Source organism: Phalaenopsis equestris, unplaced genomic scaffold, assembly GCF_001263595.1.
Source record: "Phalaenopsis equestris unplaced genomic scaffold, ASM126359v1 Scaffold000002, whole genome shotgun sequence".
NCBI lineage: Eukaryota > Viridiplantae > Streptophyta > Magnoliopsida > Asparagales > Orchidaceae > Phalaenopsis > Phalaenopsis equestris.
Window position 1 is genome coordinate 38374106 of NW_018164444.1, and position 15915 is coordinate 38390020.

Consider the following 15915-nt stretch of genomic DNA (forward strand, 5'->3'; position numbering starts at 1 on the left):
CGGCAAGGGATAACTTCAAGATGAATCTGCAGCAGCAAAACACATTCACATCACCTAACACTTTCTTTAGTTTAAACAACCCATATGATCACTCTTTAGGCTTTTTGTACAACTCTGTTGTACAATTATAAGTCCTAACGTTTTAGGATTCCGAGGTTACTGTACGGTGCGGTGTAAATCCTCCTGTCTTTTAGGCTATTTGCACAGTCTGACGGTGTGCAAACATAAGTCCTAAGTCTTAAATAATTTGCAGGATTGAAATATCAAATAATCATCACTTCAAAGACATAAAACCAAACAATAGAATAGTTGGGACATCTCCGGGGTTTCTCCTGGATCTGTGATGTCCCCTACTTTTCTTCCCTTTGGATTTCTTAAGTAATTGTTCTTATTTTGAGCCATTTCCATTTGATTTTCCTATGTCCAATCGTGAAAACCTAAACTTTGAATTCTTGAAAGCAAAACCACCTGATCTTAATCGAGAGTTTTCTTAAGTGATTTCGATCATTTAAGATGTAATTAACTATAGGGCCTTGCCTCTATAGGGAACCAGGAACCCAGATAAAATAAACCCTATCTAATTTTTATGTTAGATAGGGGAACTTGTTGGCCTTTTTATAAAATATTTCGCAGATCAAAACGGATGTCACAAATTGTTTAGTCTAGATGATTAAATCCCTATTACAAGTAATATATTTATTCTTCGGGATAAATGTATTGCTTGTAGTATTGTATTAAATCATCTAAACTATTAAAAATGTGAGACTCGTTTGGTCTCACTTATTTTAAAAATTAAAAAACGTTACTTCTTTAAAAAAATTATATTTAAATTATTTTCAAAATCACAAAATCATCACCGTTTCCAAACTACGAAAGTGAAGTTGAACAATAAAACGACCGACAGCCAAGTCTACGAAATTCAATTGAGCGTTCGGTCGTGATTTCGATGGCTATTTCCCTTTATGATTCCATGTAGGTTTCGGGGGAGCAAAAATAGTAATTCTTATTCGATTTCACAGGAAATATTTGCAAGATAATTAGGTGGGTAAGGCTACCATATTAAGAAAATCATAACAAATTTCAAAAGTGGTTAATGAAAATATAACTTCCTATAAATTTCAATAGATCTCATTTCTAGAAGTGATTTCGAGACTTTGTTTGGATGACATTAGTAGAATTTGATTCTCTTTCATGAAATTCGACTTTGAATAGTGAGAAATGAGTTTCAACCTTGAGAACATAGAAGTTGCATTTTGTTTTATTGTTTTATATGTAAATTGGATAGAATAAAAATACGCTAATAGGGTGATTGATTTACTCATTGCAGCCCAAACAAATGCGGGAATTGAGTTTAATGTGCTTCTACGAAACAAACAAGCAAACTTACTACTCCTGGAATTGAGATTCCACACTTGAACAGCTAAACACTTTTATTAAGTGAAAAAGGCCTATAGGGAAAGTCCTCTTTCTATTTTCGAGGAGATTATTTGAACCAATCATAGTTTTTTATTGAGAAAACTGTCAAGATGGTCCCCTAGTTACTCATAGGGAGTCATTTTTGTCCCAGAATTTATAAAAATATTAAATTTGTTCCCGAGCAAATGTTGAAATATTCCTCCCTTTTAAGAGAGTTAACAATTATTTTAGCCCATATTAAAAGAATTTGAGGAGTAATTTGATAGTTTTATAAATTTTAGGATTAAAATGCTCCCTGCTAAGAAAGGTCATGGGACCATTCAACTTTTTCCTTATCTTTATTATAGTAACCGTTTTAATGATGGTTCCCATTGTGGACGTGGTTTTCCCTCGAGTATTTCATGTTAAGCGTAAATTTCATACTTTCTATATACTATGATTATATTTTCTTTTTTTTTTTAATAATATTTTCCTTCATATTTCTTCTCTGGCACATCACGTTTGTTTTCATCTAGTAGTTTTAGACTGCAATTTGCTTTGATTTTTTATATCTGTTGCTAATTCGTAGCTAGATTTAACTATGTTTGGTTCAATTTTCAGGTTGATTTCAGTCAAGTTCTTGAAAAAATTGAGCAAAATGGTGACCCTAAAAGTGTCTTTGGAGCATTGCTTGAAATTGCTGCTCGCCTACATGGAGAAGATGATACTTATCAAGATATTACTGAACTGGGGAATGACGAGGAACTGGTCAATGTATGTATTTTCTAAATTGAAATTTTACCACATTTTTTATAAGAGAGTTGTTTTAAATGGATTAGCATTGCTTTCGACCTCGATTGAGGAAGCTTCCAAACTGGATTTCGTTTCAGAAAAAAAAGTCCTTTATTTATTGGGGTTTTTACATACATACCACAAAATTCTTGTATATTTACATATTTAACGCCTAAATTTAATATTTATATTCATAACACTCAAATGCTAACATGACATCAAATAAAAAACTTACTAACAATTTAGAAGTCATATGCACCTTTTTATACATGGATTTATGACACCAAGTTGTTATAAATATAAATATTAAATGTTAAGTGTTAGACATGTAAAGTTACGTAAATTTCCCATAGTTATTTAGTAACCTGTTTGATTGTTATGCTTTTTTAAAAGCACTTACTAAAAAAACTCCCTCTTCATACTATTCTTATTTAACTTTTAAAAAGCAGCCTTTTTTAAAAAATAGATTTTTGACAAGTTTTTACAAAAAGAAGAGCTTAACCAAACGAAGTCTTGGATTAATTTTCTTTAGTTCTTTTGAGCTAACCGCATACATTTACTTCCTGATCCAAATGAATCAATATGCATTTATTAGTTGATGCAGCTTCTCATTTCTTTGTTCCATCAACTTTCTTCCCGTCTCTCTTGTGAAATATAAAATGTTTTCAGTTATCTCTTTATCGTTTATGGGCTTTTTTCTTGTTTTTCTGTTCTGATTTATTAAGATGAAAGAAGTGAAATTTACATAGCACACAATTCTTATGTATTTTCATGTCTGCCTTATGTCTGCCTTTAAGCCAATATGCATGAAAATGTGTATTTCACTTTTGAAAAATGATAATAATGGAATTTCTTATGTGATATATTTGAGAGTTAGAATAGAGCAGCACATATTTATTGATAAAAGAAGGGGTATTTAAACCCAATAGACACAAAGGAAATAAATAAAATCGAATAAAACAAATAGGAAAAAAATAAAGCAGGATAAAGCAAAAAAAGAAATACGTAATTAGGGAATTTAAAGCTAATAAATAAGAAATAATAGGTAATAATGACTAAGAATTTGATTGTTGTTATAAATCTAATACTCCCCCTCAAGTTGAAACATAAATGTCAATCATATTTAACTTGGATTTGAAGTCATCGAACGAAGGTCGAGAAAGATTTTTGCTGAGGATATCCACTAGTTGACCACTTGGGAGTACAGAAGGCACACAAATTTTCCCAGACTCAATTTTTACCTTAATGAAGCGTATGTCAATCTACACATGTTTGATGTTGTCACGCTGGACTGGATTGTGAGCAATGTTGATTACAACCATATTATCATAGAATAGTTGTAGCGGGACAGAGGTTGGCATACGAGGTTCACGGAGCATGATGCGTAACCAGAGGACTTCACAGATCCCCAAGGCCATGGACCAAGGTTCAACTTCAACACTGCTCCGAGCTACCACAGACTGTTTTTGCCTTTTCATGTAACCAAATTTCCCATACAAATGAGCAATACTTTGAGGTGGAACGTCGGTTATGAACCGACTTGACCCATTTAACATCTGTATAAACAGTTATAGACCGAGATGTATGACAAGAGAAAATCAAACTTGAGCCCAAATTATCTTTTAAATAGTGGAGAATCTGGTAGACAACTTGGAGATGATACACATAAGAGTCATGCATGAATTGACTCACTATACCAATTATGTGACATATGTCGAAACGAGTATGGGTGAGGTAGATGAGTTTTCCCACAAGACGCTGGTAGTGAGTTTTGTTGACAGACACAACATTGAAAATAATAATTTTTCATTGGGATCCATAGGGACAATTACTAATTTGCACAGAAGAAGATTGTTTTCTTTCAAGTGATCAATCACATATTTGTGCTGAGATAGTCAAATACCCCAAGATAGAGTCACTTTCATGCATAAGAAATATCGGAGAGATCTCAAATCCTTCATTTCAAAGGATTTAGCAAGAATGTCTTTCAGTGACTCTAGTGCTAGGAGATCACTACCCATAAGAACAATATCATCAATATAGATAATAATAATAGCTATTTGGCCATTAGAGGAATGCTGGAAGAAGAGAGTGTGATCCGATTAAGCTTGAGTAAAATCATGGCCCATGATCACCTTTGTGAACTTGCCGAACCAAGCCCTAAAGGACTACCTTAGTCCATAGGTAGACTTTCACAGCCCGCAGACTTGCCATTTGGATGCAACAGAGTTAAAGTCAAGAGGAAGAGACATGTATGCCTCTTCTGTAAGCTCTCCATTCAAGAGCACATCTTTGACATCTAGTTGAAATAAAAGCCGATCCAGATTCATTACAAGGGATAATAAAACACGAATAATGTTTAACTTAGCCCCTGGAGCAAATGACTTCTCATAGTTAACTTCGTAGGTTTGCAAGTACTCTTTGACAACCAATCGTGCTTTGTTGCGCTCAAATGATCTGAGTTGAACTTGGTGCTAAAAATGCATCGACACCCCACAACTTTCTCATCCTGAGGAAGATCATCGACGTCTCATGTATGATTCCGTTGAAGGGAATTCATCTCCCCAATTATTGTTGTTTTCCAGGCTGGATCAACAAGAGCAACCTCAATAGTAGGGAGCTGATGGTCCGCCAGTGTGGTGGAAATGCTCTGTAGATCGGTGATAAACTGCGGAAAGTAATATATTTTGTTAAAGAATAGAGGGAACATGTTTGATTGCATACCTTACTTGGAGAACTAACCTCTTCATTTTGAGGAGGTGTTGCGCTGAGGGTGTCTCGCCCAGAATGGAGTCAAGGTCATGTAAGAAGGTAGCGAGTTCCATAGTAGGAGCATTGGAATGGGTGCGTCGAGTGTAGACACGTATAGTGGGAGGAGGAGATGGTGCACTGACCGGATGGTGCATTTACCGAGATAGGGAACTCTTCTGTAACAAGAACAATGAGGGGAATATCCATAGGAGATAATAAGGATAGTATCTAAAAACCTAAGCTCCCCCTAACTTGAGGCCGAGCTAGGAAATGATGGAATACTTTAAAAGAAGGAGACATCAACACTCCAATTTAGGAACCACCTTTTATTGGTATAGTTGGGAGAAGCGAAAGGAGTGTAAATGTGGGATGGGTAATGAACTCGATGATGTTTGGCTAAGTGACATGTCTCACAATTGAAATTAGAAGGGTTTTTATGTGAACATCAAATGATACATTTTTTTTAAATATTGAAAACTAGGATGACCTAAACGACAATGCAATAGTATAATGAGACATTCAAGGACTCGAGATAAGCTATAACTTTTGAAGCGTATGTCTGTATTTTTCATGCTTTGCACTTAAAAGTAATAGAGTCCAACTACCATCTTAGCAGTTCCAATCATCCTTCCCAGACAACGATCCTGAAAAACACAATTATCAGAAAAGAAGTTAGCAACGCAATCAACATCATTTCTCAACTTGCTAACAGATAACAAGTTATATTGCAACTGAGGAACATGTAAAACAAACTTTAGAGTTGGATCGGTTGTCAGCACAATCGACCATTTACCAACAATGGAACTACAAGAACCGTTCGCAATTCAGGCTGTGTTTTTTTCCAGAGCCAGGATAGTAAGTCGAGAAAGCTTGTGAACATCCTGTCATGTGATTTGTGGCTTCTGAATCAATAATCCACGAACTAGAGGATGAATAAACTGTGAGGGTCATAGGAAGAGTACTTTGTCGAACGTGTAAGGTTGATTGAACCGTAGAGACTTATTTGGCCCTAAAAAGTTTGATCAATTGCTTAATCTAGTTTTTTCAGTGATTCAGAAGATTCCAAGATGTTCAGGGTAGGAGTTGCCTGAGTTGTGGTAGGCTCAGATGTCACCGTGAGACCTTTGGTAGCAGGGGATTTGGCCGAAGATTTGTATGTTGACTTGCTATGAAGTTTCCAACACTTGTCCCAAGTATGGCTAGGTTTGTGACAACCAACGCAAGTGAGGAGAATAGTTCAACATGACATAGACGAGGACTGAGCACTTTTTGAGATCATGATGGATGATTCAGCTGAAGGAGTAGAAGTGTCGAGCATGAAAATCTCCTGCTTTCTTCCCAAAGAATCTCGGTGAAGGCTTCGCAAGTGGAAGGAAGAGGGTCCCGCTCAAGAATGTGGCCTCATACTTTGTCAAGTTCTTTGTTAAGACCAGTAAAAAATTGGAACATATGATCCTTTTTCGTAATCTTTTGGAAGAGGGATAGATTGGCTGAAGAATCCTAAGTATATAGTGCAGGTCGCATTTCATCCATAGTGCAACAAGGTCATTATAGTATTAGGTCACGGTCCTTGACCTCTGTTTTGTCTCCTGAATTTTCTTAAATATCTTATAAAGTTTGTTGGAATTTCTTACTTCAAAGTAGGTATCATGGACAATCATCTAGAGTTCACTAGGAGAACGGAGGAACATGTATGATCGACCAATCGAAGTCTCCATGGAGTTGATCAGCCACGACATGACCATGAAGTTCTCCACTTCTCAAGCTCATAGTCTGGGTCAATCTTTTGAGGCTCACGAACCATACCTGTGAGGTGACCAAACTTCTCACGTCTTTTGATGAATAAAAACACAGCTTAGGACCATTGGAGAAAGTTACGGTCATTCAATTTATGTGTTGTGATTAAAAAATTCATGCTGGTTTTCAATGTTGCTGTCTACAAGGGAGCAGAAATATAAGTAGAACTTCCGATGGAATCAAGAACACCTTCTGACGGTTAGTGGAGGAAACCGTGTAATTCCGTCTGAGCCAAAGAAGATGTTGTTGAGGTTCTGAGCCATCGAACAATTCTGGTAGGGTTACGGCAGAAGAGGTTGCAGGACTTGCAGCTGGATCAGGCAACAGGAAGAACTGTGGCTGCTGGAGAAAATAGGCTGCGGTTTTGGAATAGGAGGCTCTAGGAGGTTGCGGCAGTTTTGGAACAGGAGGCTAGGAGCCTGCAGTTTTTGAACGGGAGCCTGAATAAAATTAGATTTTGGAACATAAAGCTTGCAGTTTTGGAACCTACGGTTGAATCTAACTGGAAGCCGAACCAGTAGAGGAAGCCGGCGGCTAGCAGAGGAGGCCGGTGGCTGCTAGATCTAGGGTTTGACTCTGATACCTTGTTGAGAGTTGGAATAGTGCAGAATAAGGGGTATGTAAACCCAATTACAATAGGAACAACAAAGTAAAGAAATAAAACAGAATCAAATTAAAAGAAAAAAAAACATAACGAGTGAATTTAAAGCCAATAGGCAAGAAATAATAAGCAGAAATTTGATTGTTGTTATAAATCTAATAGATATTAATTATTTGAGTGCTATGTGTATAGATATGAAACGCCCGGTCTGAGATATCTAAATACATCAGAATTGTGTGCTATGTATGTAAATATCTCTAAAAAAAATTGCGGAGAAATGCCTTCGATGATGCTAAATTCAGCATCTCTATTCCACCCAAACATGTAAAATACATCTTCTTAATACAAAAAACATGACATAAATCACGTTACAGGAATTCATGGAGCTGCTGAAACGCGACATCAAACGCAGAGTGGAGAAAGAGTCCAAATCTGGGGACAAGTCCTGAATCGGCTATTTTTAAAACGAAATCCAGTCAAGATAAAACTGTACTGGATGTTCACCGCAGCTTATACTACCACTGATCCCAGCCTCCCCTATAAATTCTAAAAGGGTAAATCGAAACTGCTTTGTTGTAATCAGTCTATTTGTTTTTCTCATACATACCAAGTAATGAAACAATGTATGTAATTTTGATACAGTTGTTTGTTGTGATAGTATATGAATCACTGGATGAAGCATTTTCATTTGGTATTGGAGCGGCCTGAAAACAATCAAATTCTGACCGTTTGATTAAGGTCAATTTGGTGTGATCTGTGATCCTAGAGTGTCATGCCTTTGCTGAATTTTTTTTTTTGAAGGGCTATTTAATTTGCTGAAAAGTGTAAAAGAAATGTGGTGAAAATTTAAGTATATGAATTGAAAAGTAAATATTATGATTTACATGAATACTTTATAAATATATGAATTTGACTGTGTTTTGGGTCGGTGTGTATGATGCAAATGATGTGGTTGAATCAAAATATGCATGCATGGGTGAAGTGATTGATGGAAATAATAACCTTGATGAGAATTCTGAGAATTCATGAGGGTCGGATTTATGTGAAATCATCGAAAAATTCTAATCGAAAACGTATTTGAATCCATCCATTGAATTGCAAATACGGGGTTATTAATCTTCAAAATCTAAAGTGGCGTTCACGAGAAAAAGAAAGACGTTTATTTTCATTTAAGATGATATGTGAGTGAAAGGGGAACAAACCTCTTATAGACCGTGGACCATGACCCTATTTATACTTTTTTTTTTAAAAGGAAATGGTCGGAGGCTATGATACGAGCCCCGACCATTTCTCACGCGCCTATAATTCAAGTACCACATTCTACACACGAGGGGAATCGAACCACAGACTACAGGGGACTCACAACTGACAAGCAGATGCCCTATTTATACTTGAGTTGCGCGTATATATTAAGACGCCACATAAGTCAAATAATTAATCTTTATTTAATTATAATTTTAAGCTTAATAAAATTAAGATAACATAATGTATAATTTTTTTATTTATGGGCCAACATATATAAATTTTGTAATAATCCCTAACCCAGGCAACATATATTATCTGATAATTGTACATAATTAAACACTTAAGAGCTCAAAACTTTGCCATATTCTTCAAGTAGTCTTTTTAAAAAATTTGGTCGGTGGATTAACATTATTATTGAAAATCATTTATTTATATATTATTGACTTATCATACATATAAAATTTAAAAGAAAAACATATATGTACTAAAAATATTTGTTTTAAATACAAAAACAATAATAAAAATAAAATACAAAACTGATTTTATTAAAAAAATTATTTATTTATATATTATGATACATACATAATTTTAATCTTGGAGTATCTTATTAAATTTTATTTTTTTGTATTTACTTACCACAAATATTTCTTTTATTTATAAATTCAACACCTAATATTGTAAGTTCGATTACTTGGATTGCAGGAGCTCTAAGATCCAAGATTTAGGAGCTTTAGTGAAGGAAAAACATTGCTCATTTGACTTTATTATAAAATTGTGGCATTTACATACATACCTCTTAGTTCTTATATATTGACATATCTAACCCTTAAATTTTACTTTTATATTTATATAGTCCAAATACCTCATGTCACATAAAAATATCACTATTTTAATTTATAAAAAGTGATTTACATATTTTCATGACTAATAAATTCATGTATAATTAAAACTAAAAGTTTAGGCATTAGATATATAAATACATAAAAATTGAGTGATATGTATAGTTATATATACATAGTTTTTAGAAGACCATTTTAAATAAAATAATCAAAAGAGAGTCAATATGGCTGTAAATGAGTTGAGTCGAGCTCGGGTCACCCTTGACTTAAACTTGAGCTTGATTAATTTTATCGAATTCAAGTTCAAGTTTGAGCTTAAGTCTATGAGTTCGAGTTTAAACTCGAGCTCACTAGCAAACTTGTTTATTGTAAAAGAAAAAAATATAATATTAATGTAAGTTAGTATTATAATAAAATGAGAAATTGAGAGATAAACACATGAAATAACTTAATAAAAAATAGAAAAGTTATTTTTAAATTTTTTTAGAACTTTAAAAAAAAAAAAAAAAAAAGTCTTCAAATTGAATATATTTGCAGTGTATTTTATATTTGTTATGGTATGACTCATATACCATATAGGGACAGACGCGCTGGATCGAAGCGGAGCGGAAGAATCTGTGCAAATTGGGAAGTTACGTGGGTTGGGTTACGGAGGCAAAGCCTCGCGGTATAGTACAGGGGTAATGCTGTAATTACATATTGTGCATAGGGTTTATTCCTGAGGTTATAAATAAGTCTGTTAGTAACCCCAGGAGATATCCCTCTATTCTGTAATATCTTTTCTGAATATTGAAAGTGAAAGGAACTCGCCCTCTACTCCCGAGGACGTATGCATCTTTGCCGAACCTCGTTAAATCTCTATGTTCTTCTGGATTTGTGTCGTTCTAGTTTTTCCTCGCCCTAATTTTCTCAACAATACTAATATTATTTTAAACGAGTCAACTAGCGAGTTGATAAGTCGAGTCGGGACTAGCTTGAGCTTAGCATGTTAGCACATCGAGCTCAGTTGAAGAGCAACTTATCGAGCTGACTCACGAGTCGGCTTGACCTACTTACACCCACAGAGCCAATAAAAAGATAAGGATTACAATCTAAAGGCTAATTTAATTTAATGTGAGAAATAAAATGTAAATTCCCGTTCAAATAAATAGATAGGATTATTTATTTTTATTTTATTTAGCTGCTACCGTAAGTGATCTCATCGTCCTGACCAAGGTGGAACTCTGCTTTTAGCAGCAGCAAAGCTTGCTGGTGAGCAGGACATCGCACTATGGATTTCCTCGTAACGAATCTTACTTCAGTATCCTCTCTGCTCTTCCTCTCCACTTTTCTCTTTTGGGAGGTGGCTGCCGGAGCTGATAGGGTTCCGGCGATCTATGTCTTCGGTGATTCGACCGCCGACGTCGGAAACAATAATTACTTGCCGGGGAGCACTGCTAAGGCCAATTTCCCTCACAATGGCGTCGATTTTCCGGGGAAGAGACCTACAGGGAGGTTCAGCAATGGCTATAATGGCATCGATTTTTTGGGTTAGTTGAGCTGGCTTATCTTGCTTTATTTTTTCTGGTTTTAGTTTTGGTTTTGTCTGTAGTTTCAGATGCATACGATGGGTCGAGAGAGGGCGAGAGAGAGATGGATTTTGTTTATGGAATTGATTAATGAAGAGTAGGGTTCGTTGGTTGAGAAATTTGAATTGGTTTTGCTTACTAGTTTCTAGCTGAAGATCTAAACTACGAATTCATGTTGGATTTATTTTTAATTTTAAATAAGCTAACAATGTGTTTGAATTTTTTTTTTATTCAAACAAATTGTCTTTCTTATTGTTCATTGAGTTGTTATTTTGGTTTGCAAGCAGGATTTAACTCAAACTTAACTTCTAAAAAAATTTAAGAGAAAAAGAAAAAAACAAATAGAATTTAGTAAAGCTTTAGGGGATTGAAATCTGAAAGCTGTTTGGCTATTTGTTTAAGGATTTAAGAATTCTGAGAGCGAAATCGTTAAATTTGTTAGATCATGTGAACGTTTAAAGTTCCCAAAATTCTGATTGGCGAGATTTAAGCTAAATCTTGCCTAAATCCGGCCTAAAATGGGTTGGGATTTTGCCATGAATTTCGATATTTGAGTGAGAATTTGAAAAATGGAGAAAGTGGCTGGTTGATTTGTAAATAGCAAGTTTCGGGTGGTCTGAGTTTGGTATGGCGGTGGCATCTAAAATTAAAACATATTTTCTGAACCTTTTTTTTTTTTTGCTATTTTTATTGTTATAGCTTCATATTTTGTTCTATTTTTTTCTGATTTATTCTATGTGAGAGATAACTTGAAAGAGATGGAATCTTTTAGTTACTGGTAGTTGATGAACTGTTGGCTTGGAGGAAACTTTAACTAATTGGTCTACTGATCCCTAACTGAAGCTCTAGGTTCCCTACGCTTGATTTTAATATTTTGATATAAAACAAGAGAATGTTTGTATTTACATACCTAACACCCAAAATTTGATATTTACAATTATAACACCTTGGCGTGTAAACCTATACTTGAGAAGGTATATTTCATTTTTAGATATAATGATGGTAGTATTTTGATGTGATGTTAAAGATTGGAGTGGTATGCATATAAAAAATATGAAATTTAAGTATTAAATATGTAAATACATAAGAGTATGTATGTAAATGCCCCAGAGACATTTACATACATACTGCACAATTCTTAAAACAAACCAATTGTAGAGTTGAGATCCGGTATACTCAAGCAATAACCTTTCTCTTTTCTCTTCACTTTTCCTTTTCTCAATATATGTTTTTGATCTCACTAACCACAGATAAATCGAGATGGGAACCAAATTTCTTCAAATTTAATATTGTTTGGTTGTTAGTAAACTAGACTTATAAGTTATGTTAAAGAAACTTCTAAATATTGTGAATTGAATATTCTTTAGCGTCTCAAATGGAATTGTTAGTAATCGAAGAAACTTATATTTAGATTAGGACCTCGTTTACTTGGTCTTTAAAACAATAATAAAATAACATCAAAAATCTTTTAACATTATTCAGCTTATGATTTTTATTCTTTTTAACATTGACACTCAACCAAATAATAAAACTATTTTATGAAATGTAGTCCTAAGGCAGTTTTATTACTGTTGCTCAAGAGATCTACAATCTTTATTTCACTTTGGGGTTTTCATGGTGAAAATTATTTAAAGTGAGATGTGCATGATTCCTCTCTCTCTCTCTCTCTCTCTCTCTCTCTCTCTCTCTCTCTCTCTCTCTCTCTCTCTCTCTCTCTCTCTCTCTCTCTCTCTCTCTCTCTCTCTCTCTCTCTCTCTCTCTCTCTCTCTCTCTCTCTCTCTCTCTCTCTCTCTCTCTCTCTCTCTCTCTCTCTCTCTCTCTCTAAGTCTCTTCCTCTCCCTCACTCATTTTCTTTCTCTTTCTATGCATGTGTATGTGTATATATATTCAAACTTCAAATTCCTTAAATCATTCTTCATGGTTGATATTAAGGATTTATATTTTGAAGAAAATCATCTTAACTTTTATTATAACACATAGATTGGCTTATTTTCTATTAAAGAAGAGCTTAATTGTACACGTTTCTTGAAAGTGAATACTTGACTGTGGGAGAGTGAGATAACCTGCTCCCTAGGTGCCCCATAATTATCACCATTTTACTTTTAATATCTATTAGAGATTTGAGATGAAATATTTAGAGGGAAAATTGCTTGAAAGGATGCTGAACATGGACCAAGAAATGAGTTGTCTCCAATGGTTATGTTCCCTGTTGTTTCTCTTCAATTTTTTTGGGGGGCATTTACATGCCCCGAAAATTTGACTGCATTTTCCAATTGGAATGAAAAATTACTACCGAAATTGTATTGTACATCAAGAATATATATGATCCGAGGCTGTTACTTGACATGTACCCCCTCTTATTAAGTCCGTTATCAGGCTGCATAGTATGCAATTATAATGTCTCATAAATTTTCATATTTACACACATAGCACTCAATTCCTTAGCACCACATAAAAAATATAATTATCAGCACTTTTTAGAATTCAAATACACATTTTCATGCATTGGTTAAAAGCATCTAAGCGTTATATGTGTAAATATAGAAATTTAGATGCGAGACATGTAAATACATAAGAATTGTGTGCTATGCATGTAAATTTTTCATTATTTTACCATGGTGATCCATAAGCTAAACACAAGAAACTTGTGTGTAGCTCGAGAAGCAAGTAATACCTCGATCTATCATTGAATGATAAAGGCAAAAAAAAATCAAAATTAGAAACTCCATGCTTTCATCATGGCCGTCTTTAGATTGAACTTTTCTTTACAAATGAAAATTAATACAACCAATTTAAATTTTATTGTTCAAAATTTCTTTTATGTAACTCTTCTTTTGTTTTTTGCATAAAATTCGTTGATAGTTCGATCATTTCAATTTTAATATCATATTTTTCAGCTATGCATATGGGCTTTAGAAGGAGCCCTCCACCTTTTCTTTCTATTGCAACAAAGATCCATCACCAAATTGCAAGAGGAATCAAAGGTGCCAACTTTGCTTCTGGCGGATCAGGCATTCTCGACTCCACGGTTAGGATCGCCGCCTTGTTGATTTCTCAATTTCCTCGCTGTTCTTTTATATATTTTCGACACAAACTCAATGGGTTTCATCCTTCGATTGGCCAGGGCAACACCATGTCAACTGCCAAGCAAATACAAAATTTTGCAACTATTAGATCGAATATGACAGCCCATTTGTCTGAAATGCAGGCAGATCAGCTTCTGTCCAAATCAATTTTCATTATTAGCACAGGTGGTAATGATATATTTGACTACTTCTTACAGAATAATGCTCCAAATGTCTCGGATAAAGGGAAATTTATCACCACCCTTGTATCAACCTACAAGTACCACCTTGAGGTGAAGTTTCCCTTTTTGTCTTGCATCTTTCGTAACCAATCAGCAGATCAAAACATTTTATATCTAGAAAGATTTGCATACATATATACCACTCAATTCCTATGCATGTACGTATCTAACACGTAGACTTCAATTTTTACGTACTTGCGGCGTTTCCTATACATGAAACGATGTATTTTACTTTTAAAAAGCTAAAATGGTGATATTTTTGATGTGATATGAATGATTTGAGTGGTATAAATATAAAAACTAAACTTTAAGGAACTGATCTCTTGTATTGAATGCTACAGAAATTGTACAATTTGGGAGCAAGGAGGTTTGGGATTGTTGATATTCCACCCATTGGATGCTGTCCATATCCAAGGAGTCTAAACCCTACTAGTGGCTGTCTAGATGTGCTCAATGAACTATCTTTGCGATTCAACAAAGCCGCGGCGGCTCTTATGCATGACCTTAGCTTGACATTGAAAGGGATGAAGTATTCCGTCGGAAGTTCCAATGCGGTCGTTTCAAATATCATCCGCAATCCGTCCGCACTCGGTAAATACAAAACTTGATGAGCCTGTTTGAGATTACTTTCATGTTTTCTATTTTTATTATTTTATTTTGTTTTATTATGTTTTAATTTGAAACATAATATGTTTGGCATATACGATTAAGATATGATTGCTTTTCAAAATGCTCTAAACATCTAAAATTATTTTGAGTGTTTCAAAAATAGATTAGTTTGTTTCTAGAAATTAAAACATATAAAAAACGCACTAAAAATATATCAATAAGAAAAAAACAATCAACAAACAGTGCAGGTTGTTTAGATGATAAAATTGCTTTGTTATTCCAATAATTTTCTTTAAGAAAGTTGCTTTTGAAAAAGCTGAATGGAAAGTGCTTCTTTTAAAAAAAAAATCTCAGCATATAAAAAAAAAGCACAAGTCATATCAAACTAACCTTTATATTCATTTTCAACTCAAAATTTAAACTTATTGGTAAGGTCCTATCATATGATATACTTTAACTTCAACATATTTTTCAACTATAAAACAAACATTTCTTAAAATGTATGATTACAAGTATTTGTTTGGAATTACAAACTTTTATATTATCAAGAGATTCAGTTCATGGGAAATTATTGTTTTTTGCATAGAAAATATTCTTAATTTGTATCATACATAGGTATTAAAGAGACTAAAAGTGCATGCTGTGGTGGAGGAAAATTTAACGGAGAGTTCGGCTGCACGCCGAATGCTTCCTTCTGCTTTGAACGAAACAGATACTTGTTCTGGGATAGGTTACATCCAACACATGCAGCATCTAAGCTTGCAGGTCTGGCCATCTATGGCGGTTCGCCGGAGTTCGCCGCTCCGATCAATTTCCGGCAGTTGGTCGAGCAAGACGACTGAATTATCGACCTGGTATGGAAAAAAAAAGTTTGTATCAAGATATTCTGGACATTTAAAACTGAAATTCAAAACATATTCAGTAATCAATATTTGAGCATTTATCTGTTTATATTTTTGTTTTTTTTTTAATTATTTTAATGAATTCCAGCTTGTAGAATTGAAATTATTT

At 34.3% G+C, this 15915-nt stretch overlaps 2 protein-coding genes across 2 annotated transcripts in view; both read left to right on the plus strand.

Annotated features, from left to right (window-relative positions):
* Positions 1–8079, plus strand: part of LOC110018052 (large proline-rich protein BAG6) — a 58652-nt gene extending 50573 nt beyond the window's left edge. The window contains exons 16-17 of the mRNA XM_020715277.1: positions 2017–2169; positions 7711–8079. Coding sequence (XP_020570936.1) covers positions 2017–2169; positions 7711–7785 — 228 coding nt within the window. The 3' untranslated portion in view covers positions 7786–8079. The remainder of the gene's footprint in view (positions 1–2016; positions 2170–7710) is intronic.
* A 2533-nt stretch (positions 8080–10612) lies between these two features.
* LOC110029866 (GDSL esterase/lipase At4g16230-like) lies at positions 10613–15915 on the plus strand. The gene is made up of 5 exons (XM_020732341.1): positions 10613–10949; positions 13886–14016; positions 14113–14346; positions 14637–14886; positions 15520–15915. The coding sequence occupies exons 1-5, from the start codon at positions 10691–10693 to the stop codon at positions 15744–15746; spliced, it is 1101 nt and encodes a 366-aa protein (XP_020588000.1). The 5' UTR covers positions 10613–10690; the 3' UTR covers positions 15747–15915.